Raw genomic sequence first — 20,914 nt, forward strand, 5'->3', positions numbered from 1 at the left:
ATTTCCGTATAACCGAAGTGTTTCTGGTTATTCTGGTGTTTCTAATACCACAAAATGTATTTTGTCATATTTTTAAAAACACACGTGCGTCTGAGAAGTATTTTAGTCTATATTTAAGGGTATTTCAACGCCACAGACTCTTATTTCACTCTGTTGTATTCAAATTTGTTACAGGTTTGTAAATTAACCAAACTTAGTGTCCATTTTTTTCGGGTTCAAACTAGAGTCTAGGTGAAAATTATGCCTTAGTGTATAAAAACTAGGGTTCGTCCCTTTAAAGCTGCTGGTCACCTTTTGATAGCGAGTGTGTTTTAAAATCGTGGTTGTGTGCAATACGACTGTTATATGATGGGAAGGCGCGAGTGTAGTTTTAAGAGCGCTCTGCGGGAGTATAACCACCGGAAAGCCTAGAATATTGGCTAAATCACTAGCCTTATGACTAGTGGGTTAACATCCTGTAGCCGGTTCAAGGAAGGAACAAATTTTTTGGTTTAACGACGCACTCATAACATTTTATTTACGGTATTATGGCGCCGGACATATGGTTAAGGGCCACACAGATATTGTGAGAGGAAACGCGCAGTCGCTACTTCATGGGCTACTTTTTTCGATTAGGTCAGGTCAGGTCATAGGGTTTTACATGCACATTCAGAACAAGCTGTTGTAGCGCAGGCCTGTCGTGGGCACAAGAGCCGGCCTTGGCCGGCTCCTCCGTCCATGACAGGATTTTTCGATTAGCAGCAAGGGATCTTTTATATGCACCATCTCACAGACAGGATAGTACGTACCACGGCCTTTGTTACACCAGTTGTGGAGCACTGGCTGGAACGAGAAATAGCCCAATGGGCCCACCGACAGGAATCGCTAACCGGTTCACACCCAGAGCTAGTTTTAACAGCTCAGTTTGCAGTTGTATGGCCACTACAACGACGTCTTTCTGTCTCTTTGAGACGGGACGTAGGCCAGTGGTGAAGCGCTTGCATGATGCGCAGTCGGTCTAGGATCGATTCCCGTCGGTGGCCCATTGGGCTATTTCTCGTTCTAGCCAGTGTACCACAACTTGTATATCAAAGGCCGTATGAGCTATGCTGTCTGTGGGATGGTGCATATAAAAGATCCCTTGCTACTAATGGAAAAATGTAGCGGGATTCCTCTTTAGGACTATGTGTCAAAATTGCCAGATGTTTGACATCCAATAGCCGATGATTAATAAATCAATGTGCTCTAGTGTTGACGGTAAACAAAACAAACTTTAAAATTTTCCTGAAGGTATAAATAATAAGGCAACTACTCCAACGTCTCTCTGACTAACCACTAACAACTAACCACTAACCCACTGTCCAAGACAGACAGCACAGCTGGATGCCCAGGACCACGTACTTGAACCTTACCGGGTAATTGTGTGTGTGTGTATATATATATATATATATATATATGCACGAACATGAAATGAAGTTAAGTTTAGCCCCCGAGGGTAGGGCGGGATAGTCACGTACCACTAATGTCCTCGTGGTGACCTTTTAATTTGCGGAAGCTCGGCTGAGTTTTTAAAAAATTAAAACAGGATGTAATTTACGTTTTACTTTTTAATTGATTTGTTTTTTTGTTGTTGTTTTTTGGGGGGTGTTCATAAATGTATCAAAGAATGTTTTATTCTACGTTGACAGATTTCGTTTTAAAAAATGTAAAAAAAAAGAAGAAAAAACGCACAAAAACCCCCACCTCAACAACAACAACAAACAGAAAAACAAACAAATGTATTGCATGAAGACTACAAAACAGTTCTGTTTTACCACAGAATGCTAAACATTTTCACAAAGGGGAACGAAATAATGTTTCTTTGACAGCATTTCAGCACATTTTAATCTGAAGGTACGTCTCTTATGTTTGGAACTGCACAAAAACAGCGGGGAGGACACACATACACACACACACACACACACACACACACACACACACACACACACACACACACAAACACACACACACACACACACATACACACACAAATAATTTAAAAAAAGTATTATCTCGAAGATGTCATTCGTGGAACAGTGATTAGGATTGAAAAACAATTAACAAGACAAGACACGCCTATATTACACCCGGGCCGTTGCGCCACGGCATGAGAGGAATATATACATATACAATTTATAACATTCACGTGACAAGATGGTTGATAATAAACCTATACAAAGACCAATAAATACATTTCTATAAGAACTAGTGTATAACAGAAACTCTAAACACAGTAAATACATAATTAAGAACATCGTTAAACACATACCACAGGTCAGGGCCGTAGCTAGTGGGTGGGTGGGCGTGGCAGAAAAAAATTCGGAAAAAATTGTAGAAATTTAATGAAAATTCTCTTGTTAACTGTTTAAGGAGTTTTAGACTATTAACTACTCAGTTGCCCCCCCCCCCCCCCAATTAAAAAAGCCTTGCTACGGCCCTGCAGGTTGGTGTTCATATAAGCTATGATAAAAATCTAGATATACAACGTATGTGGCTAAGTACTTATAACAAAATATGTCACGGTGAAAAAAAATATAATTATATATTTTGGTTTGGTTTGGTTAGGGACGTTTTTAAAAACGGTATTAATAATTACGTTTATAAAATATGCTAATTTCTTTAATATTCCGATTCGCTTACTGTTCATTAATTCTTTAAATTTATAAGTACTTGGTTGTTTATAGTAATACAAATGTATATACTGGACCCTTTAATTACGAAAGATAGTAGAACTCATTGCCAATATCGGTTACGTCGCTTAGTGCACAAAGTATAGATATGTTGTTGGGTGGGGTTTTATATATATATATATATATATATATATATAGAGAGAGAGAGAGAGAGAGAGAGAGAGAGAGAGAGAGAGAGAGAGAGAGAGAGAGAGAGAGAGAGAGAGAGAGAGAGAGAGAGAGAGAGCGAGCGAGACAGAGAGAGCGAGACAGAGAGAGAGAGAGAGAGAGAGAGAGAGAGAGAGAGAGAGAGAGAGAGAGAGAGACAGAGACAGAGACAGAGAGAGAGAGAGACAGAGAGAGACAGAGAGAGAGAGAGACAGACAGAGAGAGACAGAGAGAGACAGAGAGAGAGCGAGAGAGAGAGAGAGAGAGAGAGAGAGAGTCCAATGCTAGTTTCAAACTACTAACTGTCACGATGAAGTCGGCCAACTCGCCGATCTCTCGACTTCTACGACTGTGTACAACTCATACAACCGATTAGTTGTTAATCTGAGCGCACCTGTCGTAAGTTGGCACTGGGGGGTGGGTGGGAGGGTTACAATACAACGCGACCGTGGAGTTGGCCAACTTCGTGGTGATAGTCGACAGTGTGAGTCTATCACAAGAGATTATAAATGTAAACATCAAATAAGTAAAACACTTAACACCCCACATCTCAACCCCACCCTCACTCCTATACCCTCATCCCATACCCATACCCCACACACACATAAACAAATACGTTCTCCGTTTTGTTAGGAAATCTTAATATCACTGATTTTTACAGAATGTGCCATTTCAAGCACAGTAACAAAAATATATAGAATATTCTACAGGTATACTTAGACGACATTCCCCATACTCACGTATCCCCCATACTTACCCCCACCCACCCTATTATTCACTACCGTAATTCTCCTGCTATTGGGTGGTTTTGAAAAAAACTAACTTTTAAGTAATATGAGAGAATTACTAAAAAAGAAAAACTTCCCTCTCCCCCGCCACTTTACAACCACCCCCGTTTCCACCCACCAGTTCCTAAGTTAATGGGCGGTACAGTGACTTGATGATATTTATGACATAGGTCTTCGATTACGCAGCAATTTTCACGAACTAGTACGAAAATAAATCTACGTAGCATTAAAAAAATACATTTATTATATTCCAATAAATAATTAAACCAGAACTACTTCCTGTTCAAACATCGACGTGTGTGATGAAACATGTACACGTCAACCGTTCACCCACTCTCGATCCATCAACATTATGACACGATTATAATAATAATAATATGTACATTCACTAAATGCTCAAGCACGCCTACCGTGGACACATCCTCCGGATCTGACCAAGATCTACTGACGCAAATCTATTAAATACCAATCAATCAAACAAACTCATAACTTGTCCAATCACCGATTGCGTTATATTGACGAAAAAACGTAAAACATTAGTCATAGGGTATGATATATTGCTGTGATTAGATAAAAATCATTATTACTGCTTAAGAAATACTTTTTGGAACTACGGCTTGTGTTACACCATATTTTACTTATCTGAAAATTCTGCATCAGAAAAGTAACTATGTGGATGAAGATAGTATGGGGTAAGAGAAATAGGTGTTTGTCTTTCATTTCTATTTATTAAAATAGAAAATGTTTGCTTTAATACCATCCACGTTAAAATTTTAAAAAGAATTTTAAAAAGTTGAAAGATTAAAATTTAATGTTTCTCCCTCCTGTTACAGATTTCTTAAAGAAGTAATATAGTGTTTGTTTTATTTGGGGGTTTTCTCCTTTTGTTTTCTTTTTTTTCTTTTTTTTTCTTTTTTGTTTCTTTTGATAATGTTGTTTTTGTGTTCTTGTGGGGTGTTGGGGTTTGTTTTGTTGTTGTTGTTTTTTTGGGGGGGAATGGTGTGTATATTTTATGGTGGGTTTTTATTGTTTCCTTCGGTTGTTTTTTTCGAGGGTTATTTTTTTTTTTGGGGGGGGGGGAATTATTTTTCCCCCTTTTTTTTAATTTTTTTTTTTTTTTAATTATTATTATTATTATTATTATTATTACTATTTTGTTTTTGGCTGTTGTTGCTTGATTTGTTTTTGTTTTATTTTGGGTGCTCTCTCTCTCTCTCTCTCTCTCTCTCTCTCTCTCTCTCTCTCTCTCTCTCTCTCTCTCTCTCTCTCTCTCTCTCTCTCTCTCTCTCTCTCTCTCTCTCTCTCTCTAATTGGGAGACAGGTCTGGGTGTTGTTTATTGAAACAAAAATCTAGGTATTTTCTGTGTTGTTGTTTTGTGGTGGTTTTTAGTTGCTTTTTGGGGAGGGGTTCGTGATTTTGTTAAAATTTTATTATTATTTTGAAAGTGGATTGCTTTATGACAAACATACCTGCTAACTGCTTCTTGTTTTTCATCTCCCCACATCAAAAAATATTCATTGTGAAACCTAGTGTTATATATAGATATAGATATACATATAGATAGATAGATAGATAGATAGATAGATAGATAGATAGATAGATAGATATATATATATATATATATATATATATATATATTAAATAATAGAAGAAGTTTTGTTTTGTTTAACGACACCACTAGAGCACATTGATTTATTAATTATCGGCTATTGGATATCAAACATGGTAATTTTGACACAGTCATAAAGAGGAAACCCGCTACATTCTTCCATTAATAGCAAGGGATCTTTTATATGCTGGAACGTGAAATAGCCCAATAGGTCCACCGACGGGGATCGATCTTAACCTGACCGCGCATTAAGCGAGCGCTTTACCACTAGGCTACTTCCAGCCCCCTCGGGCTAAGAGATAAGAGGCATATGAAACCAACTGGTGAAAAGGGCAACCCAATGGAAAAAAAATGAAAAACTACTACTACTACTACTACTAATAATAATAATAATAATAATAATAAAGCCAAAAAAAGGGGAACTTGAATATATTTAGTGCAGGTCCCTGGTGCCCCTCCCTAGATCCGTAGGTCGGGTCGGGTCGTGTCGGGTCGGGTCGGGTCGTGTCGGGTCGGGTCGGGTCGTGTCGGGTCGGGTCGGGTCGTGTCGGGTCGTGTCGTGTCGGGTCGGGTCGGGTCGTGTCGGGTCGGGTCGGGTAGGAACTGCTTTGTATGGCAATTTCCACTGAAGTTTCAGAAATGAATCGGCGCCGATCGCCTTAAAAATATACTGAACAACAAAAGAAATTACACTACGGCATTTCAATATCCTTGGGGCAGGACGTAGCGCAGTGATAAAGCGCTCGCCTGATGCGCTGTCGGTCTGGGATCGATCCCAGTCGGTAGTCCCATTGGGCCATTTCTACTTCCAGCCAGTGTACCACGACTGTTATATCAAAGGCCGTGGTATGTGCTATCCTGTTTGTGATATGGTGCATATTAAAGAGCCCTTGCTACCAATGGAAAAATGTAGCGGGTTTCAACGCTAAGACTACGTGTCCAAATGAGCCATCGTCGGATCGCGTCGCGTCGGGTCTGGTCGAGACTGGTCGGGTCAGGTCGGGTCTGGTCGGGACTGCTTTGTCAGGCCAATGTTCGCCGAAATTTCAGGCATGCCTCTCCCAGATCCATCCTACAGTTATCGGAAGGACCAATTAATCCGCCCGCGTCTGTTGCCCTGAAAAATATACTGAATAAAAAAAGAAAATTCACATTTATTTCAACTTATTGTCGTACTTATATCCAATTAAGGTTCAAGTACGCTGTCCTGTGCACACACCTCAGCTATCTGAGCTGTCTGTCCAGGACAGTGAGTTAGTTGTTAGTTGTTAGTGAGAGAGAAGAGGGTGTCGTGGTCTTACACCTAACCACTGAGTTTGGGTGGTAGCCGGTACCGGGCTGCGAACCCTTTACCTACCAGCCTTATGTCCAAGGGCTTAACCATGACGCCACCGACGTCGGTAACTTCACACACTATTTTAATATCTTTATTTCAGCGGCGGCCCTGTGCTGTTTCATGGGTGTGATCATTGCTCAGCAGCAGACGAGTAAATGCGAACAGCAGTTCCAGAGCAACCTGTACACGTGTCTACAGAACCAGTCCCTGGACGTGAAGAACTTCCTCTGGTTCGTCACAAACAAGACTGGGGGCCAGGCACCCGCCGACCAGGCTTCATTCAAGACCCAGGTTTGTGGGTAAGTACGTCACGCCTTGTTGTCTTGTTCGTAAGTCACGGACAGAAGTAGAGGTAGGGCCGTTATTAGTCACAATACTCTTCAAAAACAAAAGTAGGGGAACCTGAAATATTAATGTTAATATCAACTATTGGACCGAACATACGTTTTGACCACAGACATCCTAGTAAAGAACGTTCAGGTATGTTTATCAACACACCGAAACACATTCCATAGTTTGCACGTGCATCACGCAGTTGCCCCGTACACGTGCGTGGGGTGTCATTCTCGATTTTGTAAATTTCCAGGAATGTCGATTAATCACAGTGGAATATTATTTCTGTCAATCTTTTTTTTATTCTGTTGATCATACAGTTGTTATTGTTTTGTTTTTAGTCATTTTCATTGTTTGAATTTGCGAAAAACGTCAACTTTCAAATTTCACTTCTGACCCCAATCGTCCTTCAAGATCTTTGGTGGTGATAAAACCTACTGTAATATTGAACTACCGGTTGTAATGTTTGCCCAGTTAATTCACTATTATCATATAACCATTCCCCACAGCTAATATACCTTACAATTTTGGCAAGTGTAAATTCTTCTTAGAGTTCCCCTACTGTTTTTTTTGAAGAGTATATAATAAATACTTTTTTTAAGTTTCCAATCGTTGAGGCCTAGTGCTTATAAAATGTTTTTTAAAGTCTGAATTCTGTAAAAGAGTCTAAGATTTCATCGAGTCTGAACTCAAGACTCTAACATATTCTGAGAATTCATCATCATGGCAACGACACACACATTTCATGCGTGTGACGTCGTTAGAGTTTTGTAAGAAGGGGCCCTGAGCCCGTGATTACAACACGTTTACAGTTCAGACTCAATCTCTAATGACGCCACACGCGTGCAGTTTGTATGGCGTTGCCATGACGTTCACGTCTCAGACCCTTGTTAGAGTCTCGACTTTAGACTCTAAAAGTTTTATAAACATTAGACCCAGTTCGCTTCTTCGCTTTAGCTCTGCATGGGGGCCCACCTTCTTTGTTCGGCGGTCGCCTTTTGGTGGGGAAAACCCAGTGTGACATTTTTCCCCAGTTGAATCCATGATGTTTTTTTAGCTCCACTATACTACATGTAGTTTTTCACTATTCTCTTTTCTTCTTCCTTGTTTTGTTGTTTTGTTGTTTGTTTTGTTTTTTTGGGGGGTGGGGAGGGGTGCTGGGTGTGTCACGCTCTCAGTCTGATGGTTATTTACCATATATTTCTCAATAATCTTTCTCACTAGTACATTAAATTGTTCGTTATAATTGAGGAGGCACGTGGCTAAGGGTTTAATCGTTTAAACTAACTTTATATTCAACAAAAAAGAAGTTTTAATTCAACTTATACTGACAACTAGCTCTATATTCAACAAAAAGAAGTTTTAAATCATCTTATACTGACAACTAGCTCTATATTCAACAAAAAGAAGTTTTAAATCATCTTATACTGACAACTAGCTTTATATTCAATCAAAAGAAGTTTTAAATCATCTTATACTGACAACTAGCTTTATATTCAACAAAAAGAAGTTTTAAATCATCTTATACTGACAACTAGCTTTATATTCAATCAAAAGAAGTTTTAAATCATCTTATACTGACAACTAGCTTTATATTCAATCAAAAGAAGTTTTAAATCATCTTATACTGACAACTAGCTTTATATTCAATCAAAAGAAGTTTTAAATCATCTTATACTGACAACTAGCTCTATATTCAATCAAAAGAAGTTTTAAATTCATCTTATACTGACAACTAGCTTTATATTTAACAAAAAGAAATTTTAATTTACCCTAAACTCTCAATTGCCTACAGGAAGCAGAGATCCGTGTTTCAGTGCGGCATCGGCTTCATGCGCGCTCTGATGGCGCCAAACAGTCCGTGCGCCAAAATGACGCCGCCGACTCAACCAGGCCAGGCCGCGCCCGCGCCAGTCGATATGAGGAAGGCAGTCGAATCCCAGTTCTGGTCGTTTTTCGGAACACTCGACAGCGCATGTGCTCATCGTAAGTTTTTCTTTCTTTCTTTCTTGTTTCTTTTTTTTTTTTTTTTTTTTTTGGGGGGGGGGGGGGGGGGAGAGTGCGGTGGGTGCGATGGGGTGATATTTATTGGCACACAGATGGTGGTAAGCCTACATACATGCCTCTCCACAAAACCGTAAGTGTCGTCTAGTGTATTTTCGTGGATTACAGGCATTTACAGGATCTTAGGAATTACAGGAATTTAGCTGACAGACCTTTAATCTGTCTTTGTTTCTCGTTTTTTGGGGGGGGGGGGGGGGGGGGGGGGGGGGGGGGGGTGTTTTGGGTTGTTGTTGGGGTTTTCTGTGTGGGTTTTTTGGGGGGTTGCCTTTCGGTCCTCAAATAGAGCGGGATATAACTATGCGGTAAAAGGTGTATACCACCAAATCAAATCACATAGACGACGATAGTAACATATGGCTAAGTCGCAAATTCAATTTATCTCTAATCTCTTTGCGCATGCGTATGCGTAAACCGCAATGCGTAATCCATATGAATCACTTTCTGTGAAAATATCTTGAGTAGATTCCATGTGTGCGTTTTCTGTGCGTATCCGATGCGTATCTTGTCATTGTAAATACCCATTGTACAACAACGCTTCATATTCTGTCACTTGGGTGTATCAAGTTTCAAAAGATCACTCTATGTATTGCGAATTGCAGATTACGTACACGAATTGAAGATTACGTACACGAATTGCAGACAAATGGAGTTTGCGCCTAAAACTGGTATCTGCAACGTTTCAATCATCATATATACACCATGAATATAAATACTATCATCCTTTCATTTCATTTCAACTTATTTTCGTGCTTATATCCAATTAAGGTTCAAGCACGCTGTCTTGGGCACACACCTCAGCTCTCTGGGTTGTCTGTCCAGGACAGTGAGTTAGTTGTTAGTGGTTTGTAAGATAGAAGAGGGTGTAGTGGTCTTACACCTACCCACCGAGTCGTTAAAACTAGCTCTGGGTGGAAGTCGGTACCGGGCTGCGAACCCAGTACCTGCCAGCCTTATTCCCCATGGCTTAACCACGACGCCACTGGCGCCGGTTCTGTCATCATATACCCTTGAAATAAACCAGAAACCAAATGTGTATCTAAGTTGCTAGGGACTGCCCCGTGAATGACACATACTCTGCTTCTATTCCAGCTTGCCGTCGAACGTTGGCGAATGATTTAAAAGGGTGTTACGACGCCGCTGGTTTAGACTCCGCCCTCTTCCTGTCAAACACGAGCATGAGTCGAGGGGCGGTAATCGGCACACAACCCGACCAAGTGAAACTCTTCTGTGAGTAAGTACACGTTTTTCCTCATTGTTATGGTCACAGACCATTAATTTCTCTATATGTTTCTATATATCCTTAGTGGCTATAACATTTTTATTAATATCAGCAGGCCCGTGGATTTTTTATGTACCTTTGCCTGCCTGGGGGACACATACCCTGAAAAGGACAACCCCTGTTGTCCAGCTCTTTCTCCCAGCATATTGATTTAAACAAACACACCCTCTAAACCTGGCCGGAGTACACCCATTTTACACAAAAAGCACTACTTTCGCATGGGCCGGAATTACCACAAACAAGTCTTCAGTGTCAACAAGTTACACATGTTTACAAACTACATGCTCTCCCCTGTCACTTCAGTCAAATAGTTGCCACTTCAAAGCTGTCTGCCATGAAATAATCACAGTCAAACAGCAGACTATTTTCGCTGGATCGATTCCCGTCAGTGGGATCCATTAGGTTAATTTTCGTTCCAGCCAGTGCACCACGATTGGTATATCAAAGGCCGTGGTATGTGTTATCCTGTTTGTGGGATGGTGCATATAAAATATATCTTGCTACTAATGGAAAAATGTAGCGGGTTTCCTCTCTAAGACTATATGTCAAATTACCAAATATTTAACATCCAATAGCCGATGGTTAATAAATCAATGTGCTCTAGCGGTGTCATTAAACAAAACAGACATATAATTCTTTTTATCCTGCAACCACGGTTTTTATTGACAGAATATGATGACGGAGAAAGTCAAGTCATATCCTGCTACTAGCAAGATATGACTTTTGACGTCACATGCATAGCCTACATTACAAAATCGCTCATTTGACCTCTAGGTCATCGTACAATGTGGCTGAAATAACAGAAATAATAGCTTTTCCCATTAATTTTTATGGTCTGCAGGATAAAGATAATGACTAGTTAATGACGTCGGATATCTGCTTTATCCTGTTCAGGCAGAGCCTCGCGGAATGTCCTATTCTTACCTTCACAGGATAAAGCAGATATCCAACGTCATTAATTAGTTACTCTCAAGATTTACGTCTCTCCTTGTGCACAGATTAAAACCAGAGTTCAACAACAACAACAACAACAACAATAATAACAATAACAATAATAATAACAATAACAACAATAATAATAATAATAATACAATAATAAAGTTATGAGAGACTTCAGAGCAATGTAGCGAATGATTAGCGATCGTCCACCTTCTTAAACAGCCCACTGACAATCGCCGACTAAACACTAAATGCCCTCGGGTGTCGGTGATAAAATGATTCTTGTTACTGACGAGTGTGTGGTGTGTTACTGACGAGTGTTACTGACGAGTGTGTGGTGTGTTACTGACGAGTGTTTTGCATGTTTGAACAGAAACAACGCCAAGCTGGTGACCTGCATGAAGCAGAAGAGGAGCGACTGTCCTGAGGCTCCGCTCGTCCTGCGGGCCATCGGACTCGACATCGAGTCTATGGACAAGGGGGTCAAAGTCCTCTGTAAACACCAGAAAGGTCAGTGTATTCTTCTTCTTCTCCTTCTTCAGCATCATCATGATAACCGTCATTATCACCATCATCATCATCATTATCATCATCATCATCACCATCATTATCATCATCATTATCACCACCACCACCACCATCATTATCATCATCATCATCATCATCATCATCATCATTATCACCACCATCATCATCACCATCATCATCATCATCATCAACAACAAAATCATCATCATCATCATGGCTTGACATAAAATCATGGACAACGGTGTCAAAGTCCTCTGTAAACACCAGAAAGGTCAGTGTCTTCTTCTTCATCATCATCATCATCATTATCATCATCAACAACAACAACATCATCATCATCATCATCATCATCATGGCTCGACAGAGTCCATGGACAAGGGGGTCAAAATCCTCTGTAAACACCAGAAAGGTCAGTGTACTCTTCTTCTTCTCCTTCTTCGTCATCGTCATCGTCATCATCATCATCATCATCAAAACCATCATCATCATCTCGTCGTCGTCGTCTTCATCATCGTCATTATAATCATTATAGTCCTCTGTAATCATTAGAATGGCCAGCGTCTTCATCATCATCAAGAAGACTGATGGTGGATGTAATGGCGATGATAACTGTCTTTGCTAATAATGATGGTGATGATGATGGTGATGATAATTTGATGCTGATGTTGTTAATACTGTTGATGATAATGGTTATTTTCATGGCAACTATGGTTTCTTATTATTATCATCATCATCATGACCATTAACGTCATCATCATCACTATTATTAAGACTATTTTGATTATATAATTATGATAAAGATGATCATCGTGTCACTGCTTTCGCTGAAAGCATGATGATGATGATGATGATGACGACTTCGATGCTGATAGAGATAATAGTAATTGTGATGAATGTCATGAAGATTTTGATGATCATTATTTTGATGATGATGATCATCATCATCATTATCGTGATCATGACAACGATGACAATAATAATAACCATAACTACACAACTACATTTTTGCTTATGTCCCACTAAGAAACATATGAATGAATAAGATCAACTCTTTATTCTATTGTTATTTACCTGTTGTTTTACCTGTAGACTACCTGAAAGGAATCCCATGTTTCGCCGAGCCCACGGACAAGGTTGTGAGTTGTCAGGAGGACCAAGGCAAGAAGATGATGCAGCTGATGATGGCCACTCAGCAAGGACTCAACGAGAGCACCTACTTCGTGGAATTCTGCAGGTACAACCAGTCGATCACTTCTCACACGCAAGTGTGTTCTGTGGCGTTTTTCCATAACCCCTGTGGTGTATGAGCACGTTAAACTAATTTTCTACCTACGTTCTGATCCCACTGGCACAACGCTCGCTCGATGCACGGTCGGTCTGGGATCGATCCCCGTCGGTGGGCCCGTTGGGCTATTTCTCGTTCCAGCCAGTGCACCAGGACTGGTATACCAAAGGCCGTGGTATGTACTACCCTGTCTGTGGGATGGTGCATATAAAAGATCCCTTGCTGCTAATCGAAAAGAGTAGCCCATGAAGTGGCGACAGCGGGTTTCCTCTCTCATTATCTGTGTGGTTTATAACCATATGTCCGACGACATATAACCGTAAATAAAATGTGTTGAATGCGTCGTTAAATAAAATATTTCTTTCTTTTTACCTATGTTATGCGTTACCTTAGAGTTGTAGTCTCGGGTATAATTATCTGTTTTTATTATTTAATCATTTAGAATCAGTAATCAGTCTATAGTCCGTCCCATCATTCTATAAAAAAAAATTCTGTAAATAATTTCAATTTTGTTTGACGAAAGAAGAAAAGTAAAAGTGTTTTGAACATAACAAAAAAATACTGGGTTTTTTTGTGCAATTTAGAAATCAACTGGCTCGGAAATAAATAACTTGTGGTAAATTTTATAGTATGAACAAATGCTTTCCCTGTGGAACGGACTATAGGTTATATTTTTAATTATTATTTCACCATTTTGAATAAATCATCAACATTAAAGCTGCAGTTGGGGCGTATACTTTAATTATTTAACTATTTTCACCATCAACATTTGATCTTTAGTCCCAGGCTCATAATGCGGACATTCAACTCACTGAGCTAGGTACCGCCTCTGTTTCGCATATAATGCGAACATTCAACTCACTGAGCTAGGTCCCGCCTCTGTTTCGCATATAATGCGAACATTCAACTCACTGAGCTAGGTCCCGCCTCTGTTTCGCGTATAATGCGAACATTCAACCCACTGAGCTAGGTCCCGCCTCTGTTTCGCATATAATGCATTTGGAACTATTCTGAGCCACTTTATATATACTTATTTATTTTTTTAACTAAATTTTTAAAATCTGCTTCTAAACATTATTTCTATTTCAGAATTCGACTGGATCACGTCAAGTGCGACCTCGGCGCATGGGCGCAGAAAAAGCACGAAGCTTGCAACCAAGGCGTCATAGGCCTGCGCACTGAGCTCGAGTGCACGCTACTTCCGGATCAGTGCTCGACCGCCCAGAAGGAAAAGATAGCAGACGTATGTCACGTGGACAAGTTCTTCAAACACCTTCGAGCCGGCGCAGGTGGAGGGGGCGGGGCTTCGGCTACGTCTGTCACGTTCGCTTTGTTTGGGGTCACAATCCTAGCTTTAACATTGATAGTGTGAAATTACACGATGTGAGAAAACCATAATATACTGACTCACTGCAGGCGCAACAAATAAATAAATTTTGAATACACACATCATTGAAAAAACTATTTCTTTGAAATTAAAAAAAAAGAAACATATATCATCAAAATAATAATAATAATAATAATAATAATAATTACAAGCACGTGCATACAGTGCGTATGGTTGACGGCGGGCCTGTTTATTTAGTTTAAATGGGAAATTGTTAAATCTAATCGAAATGAGATTTTACTGGTCTAACAAAAGTTGACATGGTCGTTCCTGTAAAATTAATTGGGGGTTGAGGGGTGGGGTGGAGGTGGGGGGCAGTAGAAATAAAATCATTAAAAATAAAATCAGGTCACAGTAATATGGTCTACTCCAGATCCATAAAAAAAAGCGCATTAATAGCTTGGCATACACTTGCCGACTCAGCTGTCAGCACTTGTTTGGAATAAGTGTCCTAGCCGACGTAACCATTCTTGTTGGCGTTTCGCAAAATCCGATACCGGTAGCTTCTGAAGATGACGTCACAAGACTACAGATTAGACATCACAGTCGCGTCTTTTCCCCCAGCACGCATCTATCGACTTTATCAGTGTGTGTTAATCGGCAAGTGTGTGCCAAGCACACGTTGCATACATTGGGGATTTTTTTTTGTTATATAAAGAGTCACCTGCCCCTTCTCCACCTCACTTTATCTCGCTAGGTAATGCATCAGTTAACCCGTGTCTAGATTCCTTCTCATTGGAATTATAATTAAAACACGGCTGGCTTAAGCTTTAAAGTACCGTAGAATGTATCTGAGTGACTGTTATCAGACCACCAAGATGTATCACACAGTAAGATCTTAATTCTATCATTTTTATGTTTAAAAAAATTGTTGTTCAATCTTAGGTGGTTACAGTAATAGAGTAAAACATAGCTATCTTCCATGCATGCCCGGGTTACATCCAGCTACATGTTATTTTTGTTTTGTTTATCCACGGTATATATTTTTTGACACCCGCGGTATCTTTCGGAGTAGCGTTATTTCGAAATTCCATATAAATGTCGGGTATAACGAACTTTGCTGTCTCGAATTTCAGTAAATCTAATACCAGTAAAAGGTATTTCTGCATGAAAAGATTAATAATATTGCACTTTCATTTCATGTGTGGCATTTGTAGTCGATCTGTTAGTAAACCTATTCGTGTCCATTTGTTGGTCAACAACGATATTTCGAACTAATCGATGTTACCTGGTCGTGTCCCTTTGTCGGTCAGCAACAATATGTCGAGCTAATCGATCTGTTATCTTATAATTCGAGATAGTGAAGTTTGACTGTACTCCGATGTTGTGAATTGTGATCATGCATGAAGCCAACTTGGCTGATAAAATGACCACAGTTAAAAATTTGTTTTCTGTTAACGTTTGTGACGTAGTACATGAATGTAGATTAGTATCTAAACCGAGGCTTTGGCTACTGCTCATGGAACGTTGGCAGGACTCTTTGGAGGATGTGTCCATGACAGGCATGCTTCAACATTTCTCTGATGGCAGGAGGCATGTCAAAAATTGTCGAAATCCACATCCACTGGACTGCGGTCAGTACATATAGGTTTTGTCGCCGACATCTCTTCACTGTTTAACTGGTAGTCGATCTGTCAGTTATTTACCATTCAGCCAGTGGTCTAGCGAGCGTTTTATGTCACTTGGCGCTCGCGTCAGTTGAACGCAGGGCTTGTCTTCGTATTGGAGTCTTTATAATCTAGACGTTTCTAAGCATAGCCACAGTTTCGTACAATTGTGAATGTCTTGGGGGCGGGAAATGTCCTTTGTGTTACGTGTTGTTCTGTATTTGGTTATTAATTCAAATAAAATAATACGACAGCAGAACTCTGTGTGTGACTTGTGTCCTAGCGTTAAAGGCTCATCAGTAATCCTTGTATTCAACTAATGCAGGAGGCCTTCGAAATCGGTACGGCCGATACGATCATGGCCGTACCACTTTTTTGGCCAGGAACATTTTTTTCTCTCTTACTATGGCGTTCGCATAGTATAGATCTCATCATATACATTGCTTTCATGACCGTACCAACTTTTAATTCCTTCCGACGCCCCTGCATTGAGCCGTTGCAACTGACCGTGTGTGTGGGGGTGGGGGTGGGGGTGGGGGGGGGGGGGGGCAGGGATTCGAACCCAGCACCTTCCAGGCTTAAGACTGATGGTTTAACCACGACACCACAGAGGTCCTAGTGAACTTAGCGCAGTGGGATCCAGGGTGTTCCCCTGTCTGTCCATCGGTTCGTTAAAGTTTGTTGTGTTTAACGATAAATCGGACATATAGTCTTAGAAATGAAACCCGCTACATTTTTCCATTAGTAGAAAGGGATTTTTTATGTGCACCATCCCACAGTCAAGATAACACATACTACGACCGTTGATATACAACAGTCGTTGTGCACTGGCTGGAATGAAAAATAGTGCAATGGGTCCACCGACGGGGATCGATCCTAGACCGACCGCACATCAGGCGGGCGCTTTACCACTGGGCTATGTCCCGGTACGGAATAGAGCATATACATGAGATTGTCTAAATCTAAGTCTAACCTTTTAGCGTTCAGTCTCTACAGTACAATTTCCCTTTTGAGGCGACTCAACATTTAAAAAAAAAACCCCACAAAAAACAGATCAAGTGTCATTATTCGAGTTTCAAAACATTTTTATTTTCCACATAGTTCAAGATAATACAGGAAATATAACCCGTATTCATGACACGCATATGTCATAACGCTTTCACGTGCAGTCTTCGTTCGGTATTGTAATCGCTTACCAAAATGACGTCATTTTGTCGTCCTTCTAGTTAGGTTTCAAAGGTTTTGACGTGATCCTTGTTATTCATAAAACTAATATTGTAAACAATGTTGGTGATAAAGAAATTATTACACTCGATCCATAACTGGTTCAACAGAGGCCATGGTTTGTGCTATCCTGCCTGTGGGAAGCGCAAATAAAAGATCCCTTGCTGCTAATCGGAAGAGTAGCCCATGTAGTGGCGACAGCGGGTTTCCTCTCAAAATCTGTGTGGTCCTTAATCATATGTCTAACGCCATATAACCGTAAATAAAATGTGTTGAGTGCGTCGTTAAATAAAACATTTCTTTCTTTATTACACTCGCGTGTGAGTCGTACTGAAACACGTGCCAGAATTCATGTATTACCTTCGCTCTCGCTCGGGCAGTGCAAGAATCCCGACACTCGCTTCGTATAATCAGTACGACATACACGCTCGTGTAACAATCTCTATTTAGTAAAGTTTATTTTTCTCTACGTTTTGTCCACCAACTACCTATTTGTTATATTTGTATATATTTTAAAAAGGAAGGTTATCCCCATAAAATTATATACCACAAATGACATTATTGTTTTAATCAAAGTATTATTGTAGTATACATTGTATATATTATATAATCCCAATATTATTGTCTATTTACTACTAACTGTACTATATTGTCATGTAAAGTAACTAATGTATAGTGTAATATAATAAATTAAAGGGACTGTCCCGAGTTTGCGACATTATAAAATTTTTACGACTAACTGATCCTTTTTGATGACTAAAATTACATATTAAATATATTTTCCAGTTTTGTATATAATTTTTCATTTCATTTCGACCTATTTCCGTGCTTATATCCAATTTAGGTTCAAGCACGCTGTCCTGGGCACACACCTCCAGGACAGTGAGAGAGAAGAGGGTGTAGTTTTCTTACACCTACCCATTGAGTCGTTAAAACTCGCTGTGGGTGGGAGCCGGTACCGGGCTGCGAACCCTGTACCTACCAGCCTTATGTCCGATGGCTTAACCACGACATCACCGAATATCACCGAATATCATTATCTGTAATAACAAGGCGTTTGTGGTCGTCCTAATGTTTGTAGTAGTGCAAAGTAGGTTTCACCTTCCAATAATTTCGTATTGACTGCTGCGAACATTAGTACACGACCGCAAACGTTGGATATTTAGACACTGATGTCCTAAACAAGAAAAGGTATTTAATACGTAATTTTAGTTGTCCAAAATGCCATGTCAGGCAATGTCTGCAAACTAGGGCCAGTTCCTTTAAATGTTTCCACTGAATATATTACTGTTTGGGTGTTTAGGGCATGATAGTCTCTTTGTCTCTGTCTGTCTGTCTGTCTGTCTGTCTGTCTGTCTCTCTCTCTCTCTCTCTCTCTCTCTCTCTCTCTCTCTCTCTCTCTCTCTCTCTCTCTCTCTCTCTCTCTCTCCGTCTCCGTGTCTATCTTCATTTGTCTGTTCTCTTTCTCTTTCTTTCTCTCTCTAGCTCTCTCTCTCTCTCTCTCTCTCTCTCTCTCTCTCTCTCTCTCTCTCTCTCTCTCTCTCTCTCTCTCTCTCTCTCTCTTCGTCTCTCCGTCTCCGTGTCTATCTTCATTTGTCTGTTCTCTTTCTCTTTCTCTCTCTCTCTAGCTCTCTCTCTCTAGCTCTCTAGCTCTCTCTCTCTCTCTCTCTCTCTCTCTCTCTCTCTCTCTCTCTCTCTCTCTCTCTCTCTTCGTCTCTCCGTTCCGTGTCTATCTTCATTTGTCTGTTCTCTTTCTCTTTCTCTCTCTCTATAGCTCTCTCTCTCTAGCTCTCTAGCTCTCTCTCTCTCTCTCTCTCTCTCTCTCTCTCTCTCTCTCTCTCTCTCTCTCTCTCTCTCTCTCTCTCTCTCTCTCTCTCTCTCTCAATATTTTGTAATATATGTTTGTACCTGTGTTTGTTTTGTCAATAAAATATATGACAATATTTTTAATCATTTGTTTGCAAAGGTTTTATTTTTAGTATAATATTTAATTATTTAACTTTATTATGACAATGATTGCTTCACGTACGTTCTGGATAAATATTAGACCATTTTCCATCGTTTATTTCTACCAACTATACACTAAATGGCATTCTTGGAAAGTAATACAGACGGTCTCTTTTGGGAACCAGTGTAGTATTTTATTTATTACACCGCAAGTCGATGAACAAACAGTGTTTTGTTTAACGACACCACTAGAGCACTTTGACTAATTAATCATCGGCTATTGGATGTTAAACACTGAGTAATTTTGATATAGTTTTAGTGAGGAAACCCGCTACATTTTTCCATTACTAGCAAGGGATATTTTATATGCTCATCCAACAGACAGGATAGCACATGCAACAGCCTTTGATATACCAGTCGTGGTGCACGGGCTGTTACGAGAAATGGCCCAATGGGTCCATCCACGGGGATAGATCCTAGACCGACCGCACATCAGGCGAGCGCTTTACCACTCAGCTACGACGCACCCCCTAAGACATGGAAATTTACACACCTAACACAGGGTAAGATCACAGATACCCCCAAACAATTCTTGAGGGTCGTATGGTAATATATATGGGGCCGTTCAAATATTAAAGGGACATTCCTGAGTTTGCTGCAATTTTTAAGATTTTATCGACTAACAGAGATTTCTTAACGATTGTAATTACATATCAAATATATTTTTCTGCATAAAATATTAGTGGCTATATATTAAACGTGTTTCTGGTCGTTCTAATATTTGTACTAGGTTAAATTTCATTTTATTTCCAGTTTGGGCCTTTTACAAATATTAAGACGACGAGAAACACATTGAATATACAGACACTGATATTATAAACAAGAAAATATATTTAATTTGTAAATTTAATCGTAGAAATATTTTATTAGTCAGAAACATCTTACAATGCAGTAACTCAGGAATGTCCCTTTAAGTAACGCTATTTTTGTCAAAATTAGAGCCCCCCCCCCCCCCCCCCCCCCCCCCCCCCCCCCCCCCAACGCTCGTTCCCTTGTTCCAGCAAACCATATTTTTTTCACAGCAGGAATATTTTCTTCTTTTTCTTCTTCTTCTTCTTTTTGACATACACACAAACATTGATGTACATTTTAAAAATAATTTATTCACCATCTTCAATTTATGACAGCATCTTACAATGTATATTTTAAAACGTACATTTTACAATGAGTCACCAACACAAATAGCATGTTATTGTATTCACACAGGTACAAAACATATTATGTTTATCATATATTAGCTAGCATATAACCAATTTAATCAAAGTTTGTGATCACATACTTTCAGAATTTGATAACTGCAAATTATATGTAAATTAATCGAGGTCACGGCACTACGCTTATTGACATTTAAGCAAATGTACTACGGTGACACTTCATAATTGACGTATGCATTCATAGTCATCAAATTAAAAAAATTCAATAGCAGTTTTACACTGAAAGCTGTCCAACATTCAGAAAAGAAAAAACATTAAGCAATAGTTAATTTTTATGTAAGGATATTCAAAATGACGTCATTTAGGTCTCACATTATTTTCTTTCAAAAAGACCCTGCGTCACATATTCTTACGTCATTTGAATATCGAGTAATGGCTGACTGATCGCAGCTGTTGCTACGTAAAGGCCACCGCAGATATTTGCAACTTTGTCGCACGCAATTGAAATTGCATGATTG

At 39.7% G+C, this 20,914-nt stretch overlaps 1 protein-coding gene and 1 long non-coding RNA gene across 2 annotated transcripts; both read left to right on the plus strand.

Annotated features, from left to right (window-relative positions):
• The first annotated feature begins 4,225 nt into the window (after positions 1–4,225).
• Positions 4,226–16,267, plus strand: LOC121390431. Its single transcript, XM_041522245.1, has 7 exons — positions 4,226–4,335; positions 6,690–6,888; positions 8,718–8,908; positions 10,076–10,217; positions 11,578–11,714; positions 12,822–12,966; positions 14,107–16,267. Exons 1-7 carry the CDS (start codon positions 4,314–4,316, stop codon positions 14,387–14,389), a joined length of 1,119 nt encoding a protein of 372 aa, XP_041378179.1. The 5' UTR covers positions 4,226–4,313; the 3' UTR covers positions 14,390–16,267.
• Positions 16,268–18,122: 1,855 nt separating this feature from the next.
• Positions 18,123–18,940, plus strand: LOC121390447. The gene is made up of 2 exons (XR_005960212.1): positions 18,123–18,665; positions 18,721–18,940. It is a non-coding gene; the product is annotated as an uncharacterized LOC121390447 (long non-coding RNA).
• Positions 18,941–20,914: the final 1,974 nt, after the last annotated feature.

This window comes from Gigantopelta aegis, chromosome 15, assembly GCF_016097555.1.
Source record: "Gigantopelta aegis isolate Gae_Host chromosome 15, Gae_host_genome, whole genome shotgun sequence".
NCBI lineage: Eukaryota > Metazoa > Mollusca > Gastropoda > Neomphalida > Peltospiridae > Gigantopelta > Gigantopelta aegis.

Excerpts from the sequence above, each read along its gene's own strand:
- LOC121390431 (XM_041522245.1), top strand. The coding sequence starts at position 4,314 with ATGTGGATGAAGATAGTATGGG. Across the intron at positions 8,909-10,075 it reads CGACAGCGCATGTGCTCATC|CTTGCCGTCGAACGTTGGCG; the intron begins GTAAGTTTTTCT and ends CTTCTATTCCAG. Across the intron at positions 12,967-14,106 it reads TACTTCGTGGAATTCTGCAG|AATTCGACTGGATCACGTCA; the intron begins GTACAACCAGTC and ends TTTCTATTTCAG.